At 29.8% G+C, this 24,426-nt stretch overlaps 3 protein-coding genes across 3 annotated transcripts; 2 read left to right on the top strand and 1 right to left on the bottom strand.

Annotated features, from left to right (window-relative positions):
* The first annotated feature begins 7,495 nt into the window (after nt 1-7,495).
* On the top strand, nt 7,496-11,592 carry LOC107886999 (gamma-glutamyl peptidase 5). The gene is made up of 4 exons (XM_016811122.2): nt 7,496-7,988; nt 10,778-10,933; nt 11,017-11,184; nt 11,283-11,592. Exons 1-4 carry the CDS (start codon nt 7,680-7,682, stop codon nt 11,382-11,384), a joined length of 735 nt encoding a protein of 244 aa, XP_016666611.1. The 5' UTR covers nt 7,496-7,679; the 3' UTR covers nt 11,385-11,592.
* Nucleotides 11,593-11,660: 68 nt separating this feature from the next.
* Nucleotides 11,661-13,353, bottom strand: LOC107887000 (coiled-coil-helix-coiled-coil-helix domain-containing protein 10, mitochondrial). The gene is made up of 5 exons (XM_016811123.2): nt 13,168-13,353; nt 12,677-12,739; nt 12,451-12,534; nt 12,178-12,344; nt 11,661-11,889 (listed from the first exon to the last, which is right to left on the bottom strand). The coding sequence occupies exons 1-5, from the start codon at nt 13,184-13,186 to the stop codon at nt 11,791-11,793; spliced, it is 432 nt and encodes a 143-aa protein (XP_016666612.1). The 5' UTR covers nt 13,187-13,353; the 3' UTR covers nt 11,661-11,790.
* A 2,283-nt stretch (nt 13,354-15,636) lies between these two features.
* Nucleotides 15,637-24,222, top strand: LOC107887001 (dynamin-related protein 3A). Its single transcript, XM_016811124.2, has 20 exons — nt 15,637-16,177; nt 16,634-16,916; nt 17,011-17,039; nt 17,133-17,234; nt 17,971-18,039; nt 18,127-18,186; nt 18,696-18,809; nt 18,903-18,951; nt 19,064-19,173; nt 19,742-19,834; nt 19,986-20,078; nt 20,687-20,824; nt 21,178-21,291; nt 21,395-21,490; nt 21,621-21,663; nt 21,909-22,057; nt 22,148-22,291; nt 22,857-22,909; nt 23,014-23,113; nt 23,619-24,222. The coding sequence occupies exons 1-20, from the start codon at nt 15,809-15,811 to the stop codon at nt 23,895-23,897; spliced, it is 2,487 nt and encodes an 828-aa protein (XP_016666613.2). The 5' UTR covers nt 15,637-15,808; the 3' UTR covers nt 23,898-24,222.
* The last annotated feature ends 204 nt before the right edge of the window (nt 24,223-24,426 follow it).

Below are 24,426 nucleotides of genomic sequence, written 5' to 3'. Positions count from 1 at the left end.
TAGATGTTATAAATGCTTTGAATTTGCACTCTCATAGTCTCACTATCTTTCCCAGTTTGGGTTGATTTTACGAGATTGTTCCATGTTGAAAGCTCAGTTTTAATTCCAATGTACTCGACGGTCAGTAAATAAAGTGATATATAGTTGTGGAGTATATCTCGCATTTCAGTATAAATAGTGTGTGATATAGTAACGAATAGGAGTTTTTCGTCTCGATGAGCAGCCAAAAAGTCAAGCAACTATATGTTCTTCAATTTTCTCGATTTTACTTCTTTTAGTTAAACACTATTTTAGTTTTCAAACTTTGATTAGTATAAATTATTTTAAGATTATTTGACCTACGAATTTAGTCTATAAATAAGTCATTTTTTACCCTAGAAAGATTAACCCATAACACACTCAAGTATTAGTTTTTATAAGCTTTCAGGGAATTTTGTATTTACGTTTTGAGATATTTTATTTTTGGGTTTCAGGATTTAGTTTTTATCTCTATCTTTGTACTTTTCGTTTTTTTCAATTTAGTGAAATTATCTTTACCCGTGAATTTTTATCCTCTTCGAAAGAGTGTTTCCACATAAAATATTTGTATTCGGTCTTCTTAATTTCTTCGTTAATTTACTTATTCGTTGCTTACATGAATTTATCTCCAACCATAGTCTTGCTAAGGTGGCTTTATCATTTGAAGCCCGTTTTTCTTTTAATTAGATTCCAGATAGTATTTCGAGTATTTTATCTTCTGATGCTTTTGTCATACCCACTGAAGATGAGGACCCTAAAACTGACGACTTGAATTTAGTTTGCCTTTATTTTGTTATGAATTTACCCTTTATTTTGCTGTTTAATGAATTTTGAGATAAAAGGAATTTTTAAAAAATTATTTTTAGAAAAATCATATTTGAGGTCTAGTATTCAAATATGAAGAGATATGTAAGAGTGGAATAGGGTGAAAATTATCTCATTCATCCCACATTTGCATGGATGTTGAAATCATTCTGTTTGTAGGTGTTAATTATATGCATAACCATTTCACGTTATTCCACATCATTCTTCCCTTCTTTTAGGGATCACTCTTTCTTCTTTTATTAATGATTTTTTAATTTAATATTATAATATATATAATTTATTTATGAACATAATTAAATAGAAACACCTATTAAAATAAAATAAAAACACTTCACTCGAAACAGATTGATGTTGAATCTGTGAAGTAGCTCGAATTTATCATCTTTAAAGACACTCTTCCAAGTAATAGAGTTTTAAGAGATAGGACAATATTCAAAGAGAATAGAGTAAACTACATAAATAGATACTCGAGTATTAGATTAGATTATCCAATTTCAAAAAGTTATAAAATAATTACCCAATTTATTCTTTTATTTTTTTAAGTCCAAAATTATTAAATACTTAACAGTTGACTGATATGACTATTAAATTAATAATTTGTTTTTTAATATATATCATTTTCATTTCATATAATAATTAAACAAATTTTAACCCAAATCACCCCACCCCACCTCCCTGAGTGACTTGGGTTAATAAATTTTTTAATTATTATATGACATAGAAATTATGTATATTAAAAATAAAAGTTAAAAAAATAAGTTATTAACTTAACAACCACCTCAGCCAACTATTAAGTTTTTAACGATTTTGGACTCAAAAAGAATAAAAAGATAAATTGAGCAATTATTTTATAACTTTTTAAAACTGAATAATTTTAAAAAAATTTAATACTCAGAATGACCATTTATATAATTTATCTAAGAGAATAATACTAAATTTTGTTCACCATACCAAGATGATAGAGTTAGAAGAAATTACAACACCTTTTTGGTTGATAAGCCGTCTATCGAAAATAATATTAAATTATGTTCACAATACCAGCATGATAGAACCTGAAGAAATTATAATACTTTAAACAAATTGTTTATAAATTCTAGATAATTTTGATTACTAAAATTTAAGAAAAATAAATTAAATTAAATGCTGAATTTATATTAGATAGTATAATTATTTAAGTTTATTTTTACCTAATTAATATTTAGATATCTTTTATATTTAGATATTGTAATTATTAATTTTTTTTACTAAATTAATATTCAGATACTATTTTATAATAGTTTACCAAATTAAACTAGAAATGTTACTAAATTTATCATAAAAATTACAAAATCGGTAAAAAAAATCAAATTAACAAAAGAAACCTTTGAAAAAATTTGGGGTGCTAAACATAAATTTTCCTTTTAAAACACTAATTATGATATCAAATTAACAATTTTTAAAACCTAAAGGAACTTAAAAGGAAATTTCACAAAATTTCAGGGTGGCGGCCGCCTGTCCACCCCCAAAATTCGCCTCTGCTTATAGGTAGATTTATTAAAGATACCCACAGTTGGTTGAATAATAGAAAGTTGTTAGTAATAGTTAAATTAGTTATTAGTTAGCATTTAACTGTAAAATCATTTTGTTATTTTAATTTAATGGGACTGCAATACATTTTTCACTCAAATTAATTTTGTAGTTCATCAATTGTTGTTCATCTTCGACACTTTCAACTGGATTAATCGTGAATAACAACAGTACTGCAAGGAAAAATAATGGACTGAAAAAAATTGATGATTAAGGAGTGCTCTTGGAGTCTTTGAAAGATCACTACTTAGCCAAAAGGCCCTCTCTTCTCACCCCTAAGGCCCTATAACACCCTACAAAAGAATTGAATAAAGAAATTAAAACCCACACTTTTTTTGGCCAAGATAAAAAACTCCATATAATCAACTTATTCAATTAACAACTTAATTAATTCATTAAACTGTCAATATCGATCGACCTGGTGATAAAGAAATCATAAATTCCATTGACTTGCAGCTGGCAAATCTAACATTATACAAGTTTCTAGTAATTTCACACCACTGAAACAACTAGATGATTAGCTTATAATATTATAATTGATGTTTTGTTTTAGGTTATCAGCTTGTTTATTTTATAAGACAGAGCAAAAAGTCTTCCTATTGGCCGAGCCATCATGACGATTGCCTGCCTGCATGCATGCATGTAATTAAAGTCAAACAAAAAAAATCCAACTATAAAAAGGCTAACCAATTAGGCAATTAGCAATTAGGCTTACCCGAGGGCGATTCCAAAAGGCAGGCAAGGGTTTTGGACTTTACCTCTTTCTATTTCTTGTGTGTTAAGAACTTCAAATACTAGAGTATAGTATATATTAATAGAAAAAAACAAAGAGTAGATATATATTATTTTTTATTTCAAATATATATAATTCAATCTCAATTTTTATTACAAAAATTATACTTCAAGACTCAAGAGTCGAGATTATTAATAAATTAGACATATATAAATTATTAATTAATTTAAAATGTCATATTAACATATATGGAGAGAAAATTTTAAAAAATCAATTAAAATATGAAAATAAAAATATACATTAATTTTATAAGGAATACTACTAGTGGTGTTTTTAGATTACATAAACAAAGTTAAGGGGTTAACAAGTGTTAGGGTAAAATAAATATTAAAAGAAAAGAGAGAGATATGAGACAATTTTCTAAAATTGTTTATAGAATAATAAAAATTACACCACCAGTGCATCAAATACTAACCCTAAATTTATTATATAAATTTAAAATACTAAAATTTTATTATTTAGAAAGGTTAGAAATAAAATTTTACCATTACATTAATTTATAGTTTCAAAATTATTAAAATGATATTTTTCATTGACAATTATCAAATAATTTCCTAAATATAATATATTAAATTAAAATATTATTATTTTGTGTATGGAGTTTTTTACTATGTTGCCTTGTGTCATTGTATAATATTAAAATTTAAAAAGTTAAATCAAAATTGACGCAAATTACTCATTTATTTTTCAAACTAAAAAAACTCCACAATGTATCAAATAAATTTTTTGATAATGACCAAAGTGATAATATAAATATAAAGCATATGGGTAATGAATCACAATTTTTAATTAGTTAAAATATGTTATTAATGTGCTTCCATCTATACTTAACAAATTTAAAAAATATTTCCTTATAGCTTTTCAATTTAAAACTTTTAATCTCACATTTTCTTTAAGTGCAGTTTTTCAAGAAAGATGTGACAGCCAATTTTGCGCCTTCGCTCCATTCATAGGAACGTGGAAACTTGAAGACAAGAGTTAATTTTAGCGATATTGAAACTTAAAAAGAAAGTTCTTGCTTGTTGCTATACTCAAGATTGTTTGGACTGCATATTTGTATGTGATATGGAGATAAAGGAACAAAAGGTATTTTGGTGCATCTTTCTTAACTGAAGATGCCGTTTTGGTGCAGATTAAAGAGTTTGTCTGGGCTCGTTTAAGAGGAAGACCAATTAATAGAACTGATCCTATTAATGCTTCACTTCGTGCTTCTTAGGATATTATTGGTTAATTTGTTTATATAACTTAAAGTTACTGTACAATGTTTTTTATTCATTGTAACAGTTTAACTGTTTTTTTGGATTAATGAATTTTATCATTCATCCAAAAAAATTAAAACTCTTAATCCAATAATTAAAACAGTTAATATTTTTATCAAACTTTCTAATTTTATCAGATTATTTTTCTTATAACATTACATATTATTGATAAAAAATAAATATATCAAATTAATTTTTTTAGTAAAAATATTTAATAATGTTAATAATTAAATTATCGTATTTAAATTAAAAGGTAAGATTATTTATTTTTTTAACTTTATAAGATTAAATTTTAAATTATAAATAAAGCACCACCGCAAAAGATTGATAGCACTTTCAACTTTTTTTTTTTGGTTGAATAAAAATCACAATCAAATTATATTAATCTATCATAATGACAAATTTTGTTGCTTTGTCAATCTCAATAACAACTTTTATCTGGTTTGGGATGTCTTGAAACACTTGCATAATTGAACTCCTTCTCGAAGTTATCTTCGCAAATCGATTAGCAACTTAATTTTTTTTTCTTTGGATGTGCTTGAATTTTTATTGTAATCATATGGATCATTCTAATCAAAGCTGAAGTTAAATAAGATAAATGAATATATTGAAGAGCTTTGACAACTTCTAAATTATTTGTATGGATCAAAAGATTATTATGTCTCTTTTTTTGGAGTAAAATCCCAAATATCAATTATATCCAATAATTCGTTCCCCCATAGCGACCCACTCTACATTCAACTTAAGAGCTCCATCAATATATAAGTAGATCCAGTTACCTATTAAGAAAGGACTATTATCAGGTTCAAACTGTCCAGGCAAATCCTATTTAAATGCTAACGCATATTATTTTTTATAACTCACTGAAGACTTAATAATTTCAAACCCTGTTTAAATGCTAACGTATGTTATTTTTTCTACTCATTGAAGACTTAATAATTTCAAGGTTGAACCTCTTTAATTCAATAAATAAGTACCAAAATCAATACTTCAAGCTGAAGGTACAATAAATAAATCAATCAATTAAAGCAGAAAAAAGGTTACTAAAAGCGCGATCCTTTAAAATGTAGCGTTATTATATTTAACTGAAACAAATGTTTAACACCAACAGTCCGGTAATTAAAATCAATCCCTTCAATGAAAATATATTATATATAATAGAAATTTTATCATATGCATATACGTGTAAAAATTATAAATTTTGTAATATATATATTTAAAAATAACGTACAACAAATAATGAAACGTATGTTAACTATAATTAAACATAAAATATGTACAATATCAAAATAAAAAAAATTAGATATACAAGAGGTTGAAATAATAAATTATGCATATATTAAAAAATGTGTTAAAAACATCATATTAAACTTTAAGTTAAGTGGTAAATTTAAGGTTTTATTAATTAAATTGGCACTGGATTAAATCTTATTAATTATATGCATATTTTTCTTGGTTTTTATTAAAATGAAAAGATTAAAATACCCTCGAATTATATGACTCATTTTAATTACGGAAGGATATATCCGTAATTTCTTAACTAAGTTTGTACCCGATTTCTTGGTTTTTATTAAAATGAAAATATTAAAATACCTTCAAATAATATGACTCATTCTAATTATGGAAGAACATATCCGTAATTTCTTAATCGAGTTGATACCCAATTAATCTGTGACACTAATTTAATCACAAATTTTATTAATATAGTATAGATAATATTAATTAGTTGCGATTAAACTTTATTTGCTTAATCATCTATTGATATTTTTAATTGAATTTTTATTTGAGAATCTAGTATTTTAATTATCTTAATCTCACTTTATAAGGTTTACTATATATAATTAAACATATCTTTTTTTTCTGACAGAAATGTAGAAACATATCTTTATCCAATAATATAATAAAAGATGAATATAGTTTAGCCTCATATGATGGTACGATGGTATGATGGTTAAGGATGTTTATTATTTTAAATATGTTATTGGTTCAAGTTTTACTAGTCGCATTTGTTGTTCAGACTTTACCTATTATTATAATTCACCAAAAAAATGAATTGATATATTTTTAAAATTTGAATCGTGTTAATTTGTGATATTCACATAAAATCACACACACACACACACAAAAAACTACATTATTTTAGTTGATAGATTTAACAAGTAACAATTGAGATAAAAATTGAATTTTCAAAATTTTAAAAAATATAAAAATTAAGAATAATTAAATTAAGAATCAATGACTAAATCCAGAAGTTATGCTTCATATGAGAGTAATAGCAAATTTTAACCCAATGAATATATATAAAATAAATATTAATATATTAATATATAAAAGGCTTAATATATTATTTGGTACTTGAGTTTGACATTTTTTTCTAATGTGGTATATGTATTTGACAAAAGTTATTTTATTTTGGTATTTGAAGGTAAAAGGTCAACTTTTTTATGTTTAATTCTAGTTTTAAGGTTAATTTGATGAAAATTAATTGCTAATATTATTATGTTTAAAATTTTCATGATTTTTAATAGCATAAAAGTAATGTTAATTATAAAATTATTTAATTTTAAGTTTAATTTGTCAAATACATTTTGATGGTTGTGATTTAATTTGGTTTTAAAATAAATTTGATAAAAGTTCGTTATTAATATTATTAGTTAATTAAAAATTTTTATGATAATTTTAAATCTTAAAATTAAACACTAAAAAATTAACATCGTTAACTCCAAATATTAAAAATATATATTTTTATCAAATATAAATATCACATTGAACTAAAAAAAATTACAAATATTACATAAAAAAAAAGCAGATTCATATTTCAAGTTATGTATTAAGTCTATATAAAATATGAATTTTAATATATCAAAATTATATATATAAAACAATAACTGTCAATGACTATAAAACCATCTAATTCGGTAAGCCAGCCGAGAAGGAGAAGGGCAAATTGGGCAAATCATATCTGCTAAGGCCATAGTTTTAATTGAGGTTACCTAACCCTCACCATAATAAATGCTCAAAAATCTTCCTAAAACAACACACCAAGAGGAACAGCAAAATCTCTCTCACTGCAAATCATAGAGAGAGAACTTTTTTTTTTTTTTTTTCACTCTTTTTCTCTCTCTAAACATTCAAGCTTTAGCCTTCAACACATATATATTTATATAGAGAAAGAGAGGGGGAGATAGTTCTTGTTTTAAGGATTTGAAATTATTATTATGGGGGATGGGAAGAGATTTGCTGTACTTCTGTGTGCGGAGGATTCCGATTATGTTAAGAGGTACGGAGGATATTACGGGGTGTTCGTCGAAATGCTGGCAGAGGAAGGCGAGGCGTGGGAAGTTTTCAAGGTGGCCAATGGCGAGTTCCCTGACGATGATGAGATCGCGAACTTTGACGGTTTCGTTATAACCGGGAGTTGCAATGATGCGCATGGGAACGATGTTTGGATCTGCAAATTGATTGCTCTTTTGAAAAAATTGGATTCACTGAACAAAAAAGTTCTCGGGATTTGCTTCGGTCATCAGGTATTTTTTTTTCATTTCCTTTGAATTCGTGAATTTTCTTTTACAGCATTTTTGTTTCTTAAAATTTTCTGTTGAACATTTCAAACTGGAACCTTCGCTTTTGGGATTTTTATGAGAATATCTTAGCCGGAAAATGAACTCAAATCCTCATTAATATTAGGGGTAAAAAAATAAAAACAAACCAGTTTCCTTTTTCTTTTGTCAGTTCCGATTACTGAAATTAATATACATGGAAAGCCCTGAGCTATCCAAGTGTTTGATAAAACGTGTTTCAACTCAGTTCTTAGGACTGTGATCCCTCGGGCTTCGAGTCGACTCGTCAAAACAGGGTGGTTCATTAACTGTCGCTCTCTGAACTGAGTCACAAAACAGTTGCAGATTGCTCCGTTTTAAGAAATACTTTGAATTAATCTATTTAGAGTATAATTTTAATAAATAACTAAAATATTAAATTATATTTTCATATTTTTAAAAATTTTATAATTCTAAAAAAAAGTAAATATATTTTACTAAAATAATTTTTAAATGAAAATAAAATTATATTATCTTAAACTTCAACTTAATAAATTTTAAAAACCGTATTAAGTTGTCATGATTAAAATACAATCTTAGTTTAAAAAAATGAAATGAAAAAATAGTTATAAAATTTTTTAAGACTTGAATTAGTAATTTTGATATAAAATATCTAAAATACTAATGAAAATAATTAAGAATGGAAAAATAATTAGTTAAATCAATTAAAAAAATAATGTCTTGATTAAATTACAAATAATGAAAGTAATGGAAATTGGAAAAAAAATATAAATGAATTGTTACACTTTTCCTAAAATAAACTGTTGATAATAAAATAAAATTATATGTTGATCAATTACAAAAACTTGATTTTTTTAGTATTTTATTTCAAATGCGTACTTTGAAAATTTTAAATATTAGATAACAAATTTGGATAATAAGTTAGTAACCCTTCAACAAATTAATAATGGTTTTTTACAATATATTCAATTTTTTGTATAATATTGAAAATAATGTAAATAGATAATAGACTAATTATTTTAATTAGATTTAGAAAAAAAATCATTTTTTTGTAAAAAATAACTTTAAAATTTAAATGAGTAGATGAATGATTTACTTTAAAAGATTAAATCAAAAATTAAAAGTAAATATAATAAAAATTTATAATTTTTATTTACAATTTGTTTGAATTTTGTATTCCACAATAATTTTTTTTAAATTTCTTTTAAAAATACTCGCTTCCATTCAATTAAAGAAAATATTAATGTAAGCGTCAACGTTTAGGGTGGTGCCAACCTCTTGGCAGGGGCTCAATTTTTATTTATCCCAAAATAATAAAATTTTAATTTAATCTTTAAAAAAATTTATAAACTATTAAAATAATAAAATTACATTTTAACTCTTATAAAAATATACAAAAATATACAACTAAAGTGTCGCCATTCTGACTTTTTCCTTATCCACCTTATCAATTTTTATCCAGCATGTTATAATTTAGTTTATTATCTATATATAATTAGATTTCTAAATTTTGAAAAAATGTGAAATAATAAATCTTCAGCATTGTTTTTTTTTTTAATTTTTCTTTTTCACAATCTCATAAGTTTTGATCATATCTATTCTTTTTGACCCAATACTTAAAATTTCCTATAACCCCTCCTTAACCCGTAAATGGGAGGATAAAACGTTATAACGTAATTAAACTCACGTCCTCTTATATTGACAATAATACACATATCAATTAATCGAATTAAGATTCTATCATCTTTCTTTTAATAATTTTGAAATGGAAATGGTTAGGTGTGCAAAAATTATTAGAATTATTTCACGTGTACAAAATGTTATTGTCAATATGGTTGGATTCTAATATTCACAAAGGGCCCAAGTTTAGGTGGAGGGAAAGTGTTTTGAGCATGCACTTCATTCTGGTATGATATGAGACATCATTTACACGTAGTGCGTGTTTCTTTTTCCTTTTGGTTAGCGTGTAATTTGCTCTTTAATATATTACATAGAAATTCTTACCATTCAAGTCGATAAATTTGTGTTTTATTGTAATATATTAATTGATAATAAATTGTCACTTTATGGAGGGGAAGATGACTGACAACCTTCCTTTTTCTTTCAAATTTATCTTTAACTTTATAAATAAAATAGCTTTCAATTTATCTTTAGAAAATCTAAAACTTTAGGGGGGAAAAGGAAACTGTTCTTTTAAATAATTCTTATTTTCTAAATTATTTCTATAGTATCAAAACATTTGATAAATTAAAACCGAAATAAAAATATTGGTGTTTGCCTAACACATGGCTGAGATGAAGGTGTGGGATTTTTCGATTTTTTAATTGGGAATTGGATATGCTTGCCACTAGATGCATAATAGCTTAATGTTACGTTTCTGTATAATTTCTAGAATGTACGTACTCTCAACCAAAACCATTATAATTTTTTTATATGTTTTAAAACTTCACTATAATATGTTGGGATAAATACGTTCCCTATTGAAATATGCACAGCTCAAGAAAATTGTCGACGATAAGTTTTAGTTTATGCATAAAACGTGTTTGCCACTTCATTGTGTTATTTTTTTTGTCCGGACATGGAATTTGGTATCCTTTTGCTCCATTCTAAATTCATTAACAAAAAAAAAAATGTAGGCTTATGGTTGTTAGTTTAGCATTTGTTATTATTGTAATGATTTTGTTTGTCCAAATTGGGAAATATTTGAGCATGGGTGCTTATGCCATAAAATAGTAATTTGTTGTTTTTTTAATCAGATTCTCAGTCGAGCACTGGGAGGAAAAACAGGGCGAGCCATCTCAGGGTGGGATATTGGAGTGACAGCCATTCATTTGTCATCGTCTACATCAACACTCTTCTCGTCTCTGAATATTCCGACCACTCTTTCGGTGATTGAGTGCCACCAAGATGAGGTTTTGATTGGTTAACTCGGTAAATGATCAAACCATTTTCACATTTCGTGTTATTAAACAATCTTTCTTTAATATGCTTATAGGTTCGAGAACTTCCACCTGAAGCAGAGGTGATAGCATGGTCCGAAAAAACTGGTGTCGAGATGTTTAGGTATGGGGATCATATGATGGGCATACAAGGCCACCCTGAATACACCAAAGACATTCTTATTCACCTGATTGACCGTCTGATGCAGCTCAGCTTTATCGAAGTATTATATCTACCATTCGATCTGTTTCAAGTCCCTTGATGATTTAGTTATAACATGATGATTTGGTTATAACATATTGACATTATAATGAAATGCAGGATTCATATGCTGATGAGCTGAAAGCAAATCTGGGGAAAGTTGAGCCTGATAAGAATGCATGGAAGAAATTGTGCACCAGTTTCCTCAAGGGTAGATTATGATCGAACTTATGAAAATTTTCAAAAAAATGGATCGTAAATAGGAACCCATTTTTGAGAAGTAAGGTTTTTAAGAGTTTAGATGGAAGTTTAGGGAGGTTGTGATAGCACAGATTTATTATATGCTAAGACAACAAAACAATGAAATAGCTGTGCGTAGTTTGGAACTTGTGTTCTCCAGGTTTAATAAAATTTCCAGGTTTTTTTTTTTAACAATTTCATTCACATTTTCAACTGTAAAGTTTAACAATATCAAGGTTCAGCCAGTAAAGATCAAGGTTCAGCCAGTAAAGATAAATATTATTGAATCATTGAAGGGAGTTCAGCTTCATCATCATCATCAATAAAAGAGAAACAGAAGTGAAGGGCAAAGACATTGCATTGTAGAAGCAACAAATGAGGCATAAATTTAGGCACCCAACATTGATCCAGAGTTCTTCCTGCACTCTGACAACATATCCATGTAGAACTGACACTTGCTGATTTCGTTCCCATAGCTATTCAGGCACTACAAGAAACGCAAACAATAAAATATCAGTGCATTAGTGTCGCTAGGCATACCGAGAGAATTTTGTATCATATATACTAACAAAGTGAATAGGTACCAAAACCCTGATTTAACAAGTAAAGGTAGTAAGCTAACTGTAAAGAGAACACAACAAAACTGCTAAAATTTTGATAATCATGTTTCCAGTTCAAAGTTCCGGTCAGCCATCGCATGTGAAATTTATCAACATTTTAACAAACAACTAAACCATCGAGTAACCAAGTAACAGAGAGTGAAGTTCCCACTTACGTCTTGGAATGCCTTAGAGTGTATGCGGCATGCATCAGAGCCAGTAAAACTATTGGCAGGGGCAGCTGCAGCCTCGGAAACAACAGTTTCATGTTGAATAGTACGAGGACCCATAACAGCATCGACAGCCCTGTGGGCTACAGCACTTCCAGTTCCAAAAGCCATGCCTACAATGTAAAAGAATTACTAAAATCAGAACAATGAATCATGACAAAGCAATCAGGATTCAGATAGAGCAATTTGTCAACCATCTGAGAAGATCTATTCACATACCCTGAGCTATTGTTGAGCCTATGCCTCCAAGAAGGGATCCCCCACTTCCACTCTGAGCAGGAGCCGGAGGAGGAGCATGTTGAGCTGTGGAGCAGATTATTAAGTAGAATTAATCATGTTGCTCGATCGGATGATCTCTTACCAAAACAACAGATGCTAAAATTAACCAAATCAATGAAACCCATATCATGTTCGCTACGTAAATCATACTCAAGAAGTTAGTTACCAGGTTGAGGTGGTGGGCCGCGTGCCGGAGCAGGACGAGGGGCTGGGCGAGAAGCAGATCTTCCTGCAAAACAGTACCAACCAACAAAATGGAAGGAAAAAGAAAAAGTCAAGGGAAAAGAAAAGAAATTCCACAAAGAACAATAAAAGGAAATGACAGGTATAGTTATAACATATACAACATTAACATACAAATCAATAATCTGCAATCACCTCCAAGTTCAAGATACTTCACACGTATATATAACAATGAAAACGTTCCAATAACAAGCTCAAACATGAAATAATAGCAGATAAGGATAAGAAACTACTCTATATCAAGCTAAAAAAAATCCAAATAACTAAATAAGCCTAAATCAATGAATGAAGAATAACCCTAGAAATCAGGTGGAAGAGGATACGGGTAACTAACTACAAATAAATTAGAGATAAAATATGCAAATAAAATGTTCTGATTAAGCATAGATCTGAAAGAAGATACGAGAAGCTAACCAGAACTTCGGCGAGGCATGTTGGATGTGGTCAAATGAGGGCAGCGACGACCTCAAATTTTATCTACAACGAGGGTTTAGCCGTTTGGGCTTAAATAACAACACGATAACTGTTTATTCCTTCGCTTTCCACTAAACATCCCTAAACTTTTACCTTCATTTTAAATTAGTCTCCAAACTTCAATTTATTCTAATTACATTTTCAAACTATCGAGGCTATATCAATTATGTTATTTCATTACTAAAATCTTAATTTAACTGTTAACGACATATCAGATCTTATGTGACAAAATTCAGAATGGAAATTTTATATAAATATTCTAAAAATAGATGTTTTAAAAATCTTAAATTTTAGATTTTTCAAGTTTTTATTGAAGCTTTATTATTTAGTAAATTTTCATTTTCATTTTTACTTTTAAAATATATGCCTATTTTATAAAATTTGACATGTCGATTTTAATAACAAAATGACATGATTGATATAACAATAATAATTCCTAGATGTAATTAGAATATTTTAAAGTTTTAGGATTAATTTAAAATGAGGACCATAATTTGGAGATGTCTATTATAATTAACTCTTTATGTAATTAATTCTTTTTTGATATATGAATTTGTTGCAATATCTAAACTAATATTCAATTGACACTAATATTTTTTATACAATCTTTTTTTATAATAGCTCCTTACTCTGTTGTAAAAACAATTTACATATCAATTGATTATAACTTAAATTTTTAATAAATATATTACTATATAAAATTTTCATCATATTATAATTGTGTTGTAAATATAATATTAATTAATTTTACTTACATAATAATTATATATATGATTAGTAAAATTATAATTAATCAAACATATCACAAAACCTCAGTTATGGAACTGAAAATAATATATAATATATATGTATATATGAAAAATAATAATTTACCTTTTTTTTAATGAGATTTAAATTAAAAATCTATACTATATATAATATACATCTAAATTATTCTCACTGCTTAACCAAACATTAACATAGTTGAAAAATCATTAAAAATATTTCTTATTATGAATATTATTTTGTTTTACACATTTTAATTTAAAATATCATAATCTTCTAATCTTCAAAACTTCAAATTTACGGACCCAATTAAATTTTAATTATTTTCTATCTGATTTTTTTGTAAATATATTTTTAAACAAAAATCCCATCACATTATGAATATGCCTTAATACAATATAATATAAATTAAAAACTTATGCATAAAATTTTTATTAAACAAAACTAATCTTGAAATTTCAAAACCTCATCCTTAAAAGATTAAAACAAAATGTTCTAATAGGCGGATGAGAGTGACATTTTGTGTCGAAGTAAAACATTGACAATTTATTCTGTTAATAATAGTTGACTTTCATCATTAATGCCACGTTGACTCTTTTCTTTTAGTGGGAGATGTAAACAATTATGCTGATATTGGATAGAAAATATATTTTTTAATTTACAAAAAAATAGAAATATATTAAAAGTGTAAAAACAAACTGTTGCAGTTGAAACTGATTAATACTATAAATAAATTAAAAATTAAAATAATTTAGATTAGAATTGACTGCCTACCTTACAATATTTCTTTTCAACAGAGAAGCCTCGTTATTTGGGAGAAGCCTCGTTATTTGGATAGAAAAATGTCGGTAAAAGTATTATGTAGATTTTTGTATTAATAATTAGATAATGTTTTATTCTTTTTATTAATAGAATAGTGAATTAATTTTTATAAGTTAAATTAAAAAGTAAACTAATTATTTTGTTAAAAGTTTTATCTATCTATACAATTTAAAATTGGTCCCTATATGTTATAATAAGGTATACATAGCATGAACAGAAATAATGAATTTATTTATTAATTGTAATTTTTGAAGTAAATATGACAAAATACAATTTAATCTATAACAAAGATGCTTTAATGATCTTTTTTTTTATTGCCCAAAGTATTCCACATACAAGCCCAATGATTAATCCTACAAGTTCGACAAGCCTATTAAAGCGGTAAACGTTAGTCACGAGTTTTAAAACAACACCATACATAAGACAATAATTGAATCAACCACTGATTAACATAAAAGAGATCATTACTATCTCACCTAAATCTGATGGTTATGATCATAGCAAATATACTTTAGGGTGTTTTGAATAAGCGGTACATTTAGTATGAAAATAAGATTAGATATTATAATAATACTATAATATAAGACAAAAAATAAACTATACGCTCACACTGTACTCAACCGTACGTCTAAACTCACCTTTAATGGTCATACTGGTAGAAGAGTAATATTACACCTAAAGAAACATACTACAGAAATTATATTAAACTTTTTGAGACGGTAATTACCTTTTTTTGTCAATCAGACTGTAATTATTAAGAAAGTAATATTAATTTATATATGTATTTAAAATAAAAGGCAAATTTTATTGTAATTTAAAAAGGAGAAAAAAGAAAAAGATAGAAAAACTGTGCCTTGATCAGATATTCAATCCCTCTCTCTCATTTGTTTCAATCAACATCTCTATCTAAAACAAATCCCAAACCCTAAGATTCATAAAAAATTCATCTCTAAATCTCTGGTATTTTCCTTCAATCCGTTAATCATTTAAATCAATGGCTGAAGAAGCAGCAGTAGCATCGACACCGCCTCAATCATCTGCGGCGCCGTTGGGATCTTCCGTTATACCGCTAGTGAACAAGCTACAAGACATATTCGCTAAACTTGGTAGCCAGTCCACTATAGAGTTGCCGCAGGTGGCGGTGGTTGGAAGCCAGAGCAGTGGCAAGTCCAGTGTGCTAGAGTCGCTAGTTGGCCGTGATTTCTTGCCTCGTGGTTCCGATATATGCACGCGTCGCCCTCTTGTCCTTCAGCTTCTCCAGACCAAGCGTAACCCTGATGGTTCTGAGGAAGAATATGGCGAGTTTCTTCACTTGCCTGGCAAGCGCTTCTATGACTTCTCTGAGATTCGCAGGGAGATTCAGGTTCTGTATTGCTTGTTATGATTGAGAAGAGCAGAAGTTAGCAATTTTATTATCATTTCCCCTTTTTCAAACTGCTTGTAAGGTTTATTAGAATTGTAAGATAAAAAATTGAAGCGAGAAACATTTTAATTGGGTGACATTTGAAATTTCTGGTTTCTAGAGGTGCCTCTGCTATTTTTTGCATTCACATAAACTCCTTTGGGTTATAGAAGAAAGATACCCAATTTCCATAGGCTTTAGGTGAATAGTCACAGTGAGCGGAAAATACAACCTCTTAATTTACATGTTCTTGGTTTCTCTCCCCTTGGTTCTCTGCAATATCCCTTTTTTGCTTGTAAGTTATATTAGGTTTTAAGTTTAAGAGATCAAGAAAGAAGGCATTTATGTGTGTGTGTACGCGCTAGTGTGTTTAAATATTAAAAAATGAAAAATGTCTGAAGTCACAATTGATTGCAGGCTGAGACGGATAGGGAGGCTGGAGGAAACAAAGGTGTTTCTGACAAGCAGATTCGACTTAAGATTTTCTCACCAAATGTTCTTGATATCACTCTCGTGGATTTGCCTGGAATCACGAAGGTTCCCGTGGGTGACCAGCCCTCTGACATTGAAGCTCGAATAAGAACAATGATCATGTCATACATTAAACAGCCAAGCTGTCTGATTATAGCTGTTACTCCTGCAAATTCTGACTTAGCAAATTCTGATGCGCTTCAAATTGCTGGAAATGCTGATCCTGATGGTAAATCATATGATCAAAATCCGAACTTCTGCATTCGAGTTGCTGTTTAATATATTTTTTAATTGAATTCTTTAGCAAATTTTCTTTTGGGCAGGTTATAGAACCATTGGTGTAATCACAAAGGTGCACATTTGAATATGAAATCTCTTTTAAAATTAATGACGTGACCTATATTAGCTGTTCTAGGTTTCTAATTACTTTTGGACTATGAATCAGTTGGATATAATGGACAGAGGTACTGATGCTCGTAATCTGCTGCTTGGGAAAGTGATTCCCCTTCGACTTGGTTACATAGGTGTTGTGAATCGTAGTCAAGAGGTAACTATATAACCTTACATAATTGAAGATGCTGTTGCTCCTTTTAAACAAAATATTCTGAGTACATTGTTAATGTGTATGATTTATCATTCCTAGAGTTTTCTAAAGTTTATGCCATATTCTTAACTTCAAGATGCTCTAAAGGCTTTTTGGTCTTTCATCATATTGTTTCCTCGAATTAGAACATATATTAGTTTTTCCTGCCATTTTAGATGGTAGGATCTTCTTGATTATCTACATGTCCTGTCATTTTCTTTTGTTGTCATATGCCATACTTCCCTATTTGTTTCAAATGGTGTGTGATATCCTAGACTTATGTTCTAGGCAACCTGAAGTATGTTTAGCATAGACCAAGGCAAAGCTTGAATTTGGTAAACCTAGATGACTAGTCAAAGGCATCAAATTCAAAGCAGAATCATTATAATGTTTTTAAGGGGAAAAAGCCAAGTATACAGCTGATTTAGAGAATAAGATATCAACAAAGACTAAAGACATTTAAAATTTGAAAATGGCTGGTCAATAGATCAGGAATCGATTGAAAAAATGTACACAAGCATTTTTATGGGCAACTCTCTATCTCAGAAAACCCTTTTATATCTTTCCCTCCACAAAATTATCATAGTTTTGCTTCTTGATGATCTCTACTTTGATCTTATATTCATTTACTGCTTCTCAGGTATCTTATTTACTAGTGTGCCAATAATTTGATTGCACTCTTAATTTATTCTCTAAACAGGATATTTTACTCAACCGGAGTATCAAGGATGCCCTTGTGGCAGAGGAAAAGTTCTTCCGTAGTCGTCCAGTATGGCTAAACCAACCTTTAACTATTGGTCATGGTTTGATACAGTTTCCAGTCAATTTGCTTATTATTATTTTTATTTGTACGTAGGTATATAATGGGTTAGCTGATCGTTGTGGTGTACCTCAGTTGGCGAAGAAGCTGAACCAGGTAAAATATTTGCAAGATGAAGTCTTCATAAGCTTTATGGAATATAACTCAATTTCACATGTCAATGCTTTGTTCTAGCTATAAATATTCAGCTGCCTATGAACCTGCGGCTACTTTGCCCTCACTTCATATAAATATTTACATATCCTGTCCGTGTATTTATTCCCCTTGTTTATGCTACACATTTGGTGGGGAAAAAAATCTCGATTAACTTCCAACTAGATTAGAACATGAACCTATTATGAACTTTGGATCGTTACAGTCTACCTAGATCAATACTATGCAGGCTTATTTATAGTATCTCAAACATTCCTGCTTTCAGTGTACCTTTTACCTGAATCAAGTCGCCTCCATGCTCATAAGATTTGTTGAAGGGTTTATGCTAGTTGAGGACTTACTTGCAACCTCTTTGTTGAGCATTAAAAAGAGACATGCATGCATGGCATTAGGGGGATTTTTTTATTTCTTTTATTGCTTTGCTGAGTCTTTTTGTGCTGTTTCTTGTGTAGATTTTAGTACAACATATCAAGGCAATACTTCCTGGGCTGAAATCACGCATTAGTTCTGCATTGGTTTCTGTGGCAAAGGAGCATGCAAGCTATGGAGAAATCACTGAATCAAAGGCATGTATATTTGTTCGTTTAGCATGAACTTGGTTGCGTAAAAATCATCTGAAATAATTTTCTTAAGGCAAGACTGTGGTTTTGTACCTATAGGCTGGCCAGGGAGCTCTTCTACTGAATATTCTTTCGAAGTACTGTGAGGGTAAATGTTTTGTTTGGTTTTCTGTAAATTTCTTATTAATATTCTGAAACACCTATTATTACATTCCACTATGTTGGTATGATACCATGAATCAATGCTATGTTGGAAACAGCGTTCTCATCAATGGTTGAGGGGAAAAATGAAGAAATGTCTACGTCTGAGCTGTCTGGTGGAGCAAGGATTCATTACATTTTCCAATCAATCTTTGTTAAGAGCTTAGAGGTGTGTAGTCTGATATTTATGCCTTCGATATTTGAATGCCCTTTTACTCTGAGGATCTTTTGCTGAGCTGCATTTCTTTTCCATTCCGTGTTAGAGGTCCATTTATTATACATCTCTTTTATCTTCAGGGTGGTTCGTCACATCATTGTACAAAGTTGGTCATCAGTTAATTATTAATATTGACATCATTGTACAAACTGTTGGTCATTAGTTACTATCTTTTATCATTAATATTTCTGTTGTTTCTAGTGATGAGTGCATTTTACTCGCCAATGTGATTGTGCTCAAGGTGTCTACAAGGACAGGATGCTTAAAATGAATATGACAAAACCTGATCAATATAAGTGGTTATCTGGTTTCATGATGTTACTTTCTCACCTTCCCTTTTTTCTGGCAATAAAATAGAACTTTCTAATTTTTGCGATGGCACTGTTTCATGTAAAACACAGGCATTAGTTTTACATTGCGACTCTAGAACTGCTTGGACGTGCCTCTGAACAAGAGCCTTTATGTAAATACTTTTGCCTGATGCTGGTTTTGAGTTTGCGATTAACTGATTTTTGTACAGGAGGTTGATCCATGTGAAGGCTTGACTGACGATGACATTCGAACTGCTATTCAGAATGCAACTGGTCCTAGATCTGCACTATTTGTACCTGAAGTATGTTCTACTGGCTCTACGTTAAATTGTTTTATCTAAGAATATTCTTTTTCTCTTATAGGAATCTGAATTGCTGTTTTCCAAACTGTTGCCTGGAATTCTTTTATGTTAAACTTGGTGCATATTGTTGTACTTCAACTTTGATGTATAGGTCCCGTTTGAAGTGCTTGTTAGAAGGCAAATAGCACGTTTGCTAGATCCAAGTCTTCAATGTGCCAGGTTCATATATGATGAGTTAATAAAGGTGATTTATGTACCAGATTATCAATGTCGTCTCACAGCTCTATTTTTTTTTATATATATATTCTCATTTTAAAAAATAATTTCAACTCATTTTTTAAAATTGAAAAACACGTTTATTAAATGAAGATTAAAATCTATTTCCAAAAATGAAAATATGATGGTATCTATTTTCTTAAATTAGAAACATGAGAAAAAGAATTAAAAAATTCCTTTGTTTATATAGACTTGAACTAGAGCAAGGGATCTGATATTTATAAGTTAATGAAAGAAAATATATTTTGTGTTTATATGGATTTGAATTAGGATTAATTCATTACTTAAATTTAAAGTTCAAACACCCTTGTTTCAACTTTTCCAAAATTGCAGAACTTTAGTGCAAACAACTCTCTTTTTTTACCTCTAAATTTCCCACGTATATATATTTCTTTCATTTTCCAAAGATCAATTTTTAATTTTTCAATCAAACACGTTTTCTTTACTGTTTTTTTTCAATCAAACACGTTTTCTTTAGTGTTTTCCATTTTCGAAGAGAATAAAATTGAAAACGACCTCTATTTTCTAAAACCAAACACACTCTTAAGTTTTCTAGTGGAATTGTTTTGTATTCAGATTAGCCATCGCTGTATGATGAATGAACTGCAGCGATTTCCTGTTCTAAGGAAGCATATGGACCAAGTTGTTGGAAATTTTCTCCAAGAAGGTCTTGAACCATCTGAGACAATGATAGGACATATGATTGAAATGGAGGTAGAGTTTTGCTAATTTAGTTTGAGTTAGTATTTGTTACACTGGCAGTGTACTTTTTTTATTCCACAAGCAACCTTAAAAAATTGCCATGTGTCTTTTTCTTAATATTTTTTTATATTTTACTATACCCCTATAAGACATTTGTCAATCCCTTGACCCTACTTGTGGAATCTAAAAACTCCACTGCCAGTGTACCAAATATTTTCCCATTTAGTTTTTTATTATTTTATGTTTCTGTTCCTAATTGTGTGTATAAATCATGAACTCGGTAAAGTTGATGTGCAATACTTGTTATACTCATAAGGTCTTTTCAGAGAACCTTAGTCACTTGTTGTCACCCTTCTATTTTACAGATGGATTACATAAATACTTCCCACCCAAATTTTATTGGTGGGAGCAAGGCTGTAGAGGTTGCCAATCAGCAGATAAGGAATTCCAGGGTTCATTTGCCTGTATCTAAAGCAAAGGTAGTCCTCTACTAGTGGTCATTTCTCTGGTATAATTGCTTTTATTTATTCCTATTTCCTCTCGATTTTCATTCTTTCCATATTTTTTTGTTGACTTAATCAGGATGGTTTGGAGCCTGATAAGGCACCTCCTTCTGAAAAAAGCAGTAAATCTCGGACTATTATTGCAAGACAAGTTAATGGAATTGCGGCTGAGCAGGCATGAATCTTTGGTTTCTGCTGCCCAATATATGCTCTCTTTCCTGCCTTTTCCATTTCACTTTTCCAATCTTTTTTCTCTCTCATCATTAGTCATATATTAAGTACCTTCAACTTTTTACTCTGTGCAGGTAGTCCGTCCTGCTGCAGATGTTGAGAAAGTTCCATCCACAGGTAATACTTTTAGGCTGTCTTTATGAATTAGTTAAATATGCTGTGTGCTAATGTCTAATGTTTTTTCTGTGATTGTTGTGTGATATGATGGCGAAATATTAAGGGTTTTCTCCCTCGCTCTAGCTTAAATAAGGGGTCTGGGGGATTGTATTTTGTGAATTTGTGTTTATAATTCTGACCCTACTGTCATATAATTATCAAGCAACATAAAAGTAAAATGATGTTCTATATGTTGGTTTTATCAGGAAGCACAAGTGGGTTAACTTGGGGTATCTCCTCAATATTTGGTAGCAGTGATAACCGCTCATCTGTGAAAGAGAGCTTGACAAACAAACCGTATACCGAACCTGCACAAAACATGGAACATGCCTTCTCCATGATCCATTTGAAAGAGGTGAATACAGATCAATCCATTAAGGATCTTGTGTTAAATTTAAAAAATGTGTTGATTTGATCTTGACAAGATTCTTTTTATTATTTTCAGCCCCCATCTCTCTTGAGGCCTTCAGAATGTTCAGAAACTGAAGCTATTGAAATTGCTATCACCAAATTGCTCTTAAGATCATACTATGATATTGTCAGGAAGAATATAGAGGACTCTGTGCCTAAAGCAATTATGCACTTCTTGGTAAGTTCTAGACTGAGTAGGTTTGCCAATCACATTTCCTTTTGTCTTTTTTTTTCTTATTTTATCCTTGCTCACATTTAAATTCCTGATAACTAGAATTCCAAAAAGCTTTATGGTGTTCTAATTAGGAGATTATATATCTTTCAATTCTGGCCAAATTAATTTCTATTTTCTCCTTTATATCAGGTTAGCAACTATTTGGCTTGACCTAAACAATATTTGGTGCTAATTTTGTTGATTTCCTTCCTCCACTAGTTTATTCAGGAGAGAAGTATATATCAAGCATACTGAACAGTCTTGTTTATATTGGTTAATGTGTTTTAATGATAGCATACTAGATGCGAGTTACATGGTTGTATGCATGTTGTATGCTTGTCCAAATAAAGAATGGATCTAGCCAGTTTGTTCAAAAGTTTGCTTGAGTTTTAAGAGGTTATAGTTGCTATATGTTTCTTATGTTGGAGCCTTAAAATGTTGTAGTTTATTGCTAACAATAGTTTGTGATGCATTGTTAGGTTAAAGGATTTCATGAGTATTAATATCTGTCGATAATATCTATATCCAGGTCAACCATTCGAAACGTGAACTTCACAATGTCTTTATCAGAAAGCTCTACAGGTGACATAGAGCTTTGTGTAATTTGACTTGATTTTAATTATTTATCCTTTTGACACTATTTGTTGACTGATGAGTATCCTGTATGTTTTATGATCCCAAAACAGAGAAAACCTGTTTGAAGAAATGTTACAGGAACCTGATGAGATCGCTGCTAAGAGAAAACGTACTCGAGAAACACTCCGAGTTCTCCAACAGGCATTCAGGGTGGGTTTTCTTGACTGCATATCGACATTTCAACATATTATAGTCTCTAGAATGGTCACGAGAGTTTTTCTTCTGTTTGTTAAGTGACATGCCAAAACTATATTTTTTATTGTTTGCATGCAGGGGGGGGTCTGGCAGGGGTCCAGCCCCCCTAAAATATAAATTCCACTTTTTTAAGTTTTATAAAATTTTAATTTATTAAAAGGTAAAATTACACCCCCTTCTTCCAAAAGTGATAAAATTTTGATTCAGTCTTTTAAAAATTATAAAGATATAAGTTATTAAAATTGTGAAATTGCATTTTAGCTAATAAAAATATACAATTTAATTCCGTTGCTCCAAAAAGCTTTTCTGGTTTCACCCCTGTTTACATGCGTGTCAAACTTATCATCACATTACCTGGTTACTTCATGGCTGATGCTCTACTAAATTTTGGTTTCCTCAACATGAGTTTCATATGGAAGTTGCAGCCACATTAACTGTTTTTTTTAACCCTTTTGAATAGACATTGGACGAATTGCCATTGGAAGCTGAAACAGTTGAGAGGGGATACAGTTTGGGTTCTGATCTAACAGGCCTGCCAAAGATCCACGGGCTGCCGACATCGTCAATGTATTCTACAAGTAGTGGTTCAAATGACTCCTATGCAGCTTCTCCTAAACACACAAAATCTCGCAAATCATCCCACTCAGGGGAACTACAGTCACACTTGTATGCTAGTTCAGATTCAAATGGAAATGGACGCAGTTACATGCCGGGCCTCTATCCTGCAGTTGATCTGTAAGCTGTTTGAATGTCGATCCCGTTTCTTTTATCACATATAAATGCATTATATTCATTTTCTCCCCTATATCTTTGGAATTCTTCCAACAAAAGCCGGTGTATTGGAAATTGATGTTAAATTTTCAAAGCTAGATGCCTGTAAGTCGGGCAATTATGCGTTTGCTTTTTGCTCAACATGTTTTCCTATTGTTCTACTACCATAATATAGGGTTCTAACTGAATTTGTTTATTGCTTCCGAAAGAATAATGGACCTGAGAAACTCGCTTTTTTTTCTTTCTCAGGAACTATAGTTTCTACGTTATATATAACTATTCTTTTTGCAGTCTCTCATTACCCCAATATTTGTTGACACAGCCCTACATTTTGGGTATGAATTTATTCAGATCAAGAATGATAGCATTGATGTTTGTATCCAATTTTATTTCATTTAATTAGTACTAATGTAAAATTTTACTGCCCAACTTTGGACTATGGTGATTTGGGGAAAAAAAACAAAAAAAAGCAATCATCGTGCAATCTTAAATTAATT

This window comes from Gossypium hirsutum, chromosome A03 (genome assembly GCF_007990345.1).
Source record: "Gossypium hirsutum isolate 1008001.06 chromosome A03, Gossypium_hirsutum_v2.1, whole genome shotgun sequence".
In the NCBI taxonomy this organism is placed as follows: Eukaryota; Viridiplantae; Streptophyta; class Magnoliopsida; order Malvales; family Malvaceae; genus Gossypium; species Gossypium hirsutum.
Note: the sequence above shows the minus strand (reverse complement) of the source record. Positions and strands in the feature narration are given on the sequence as shown.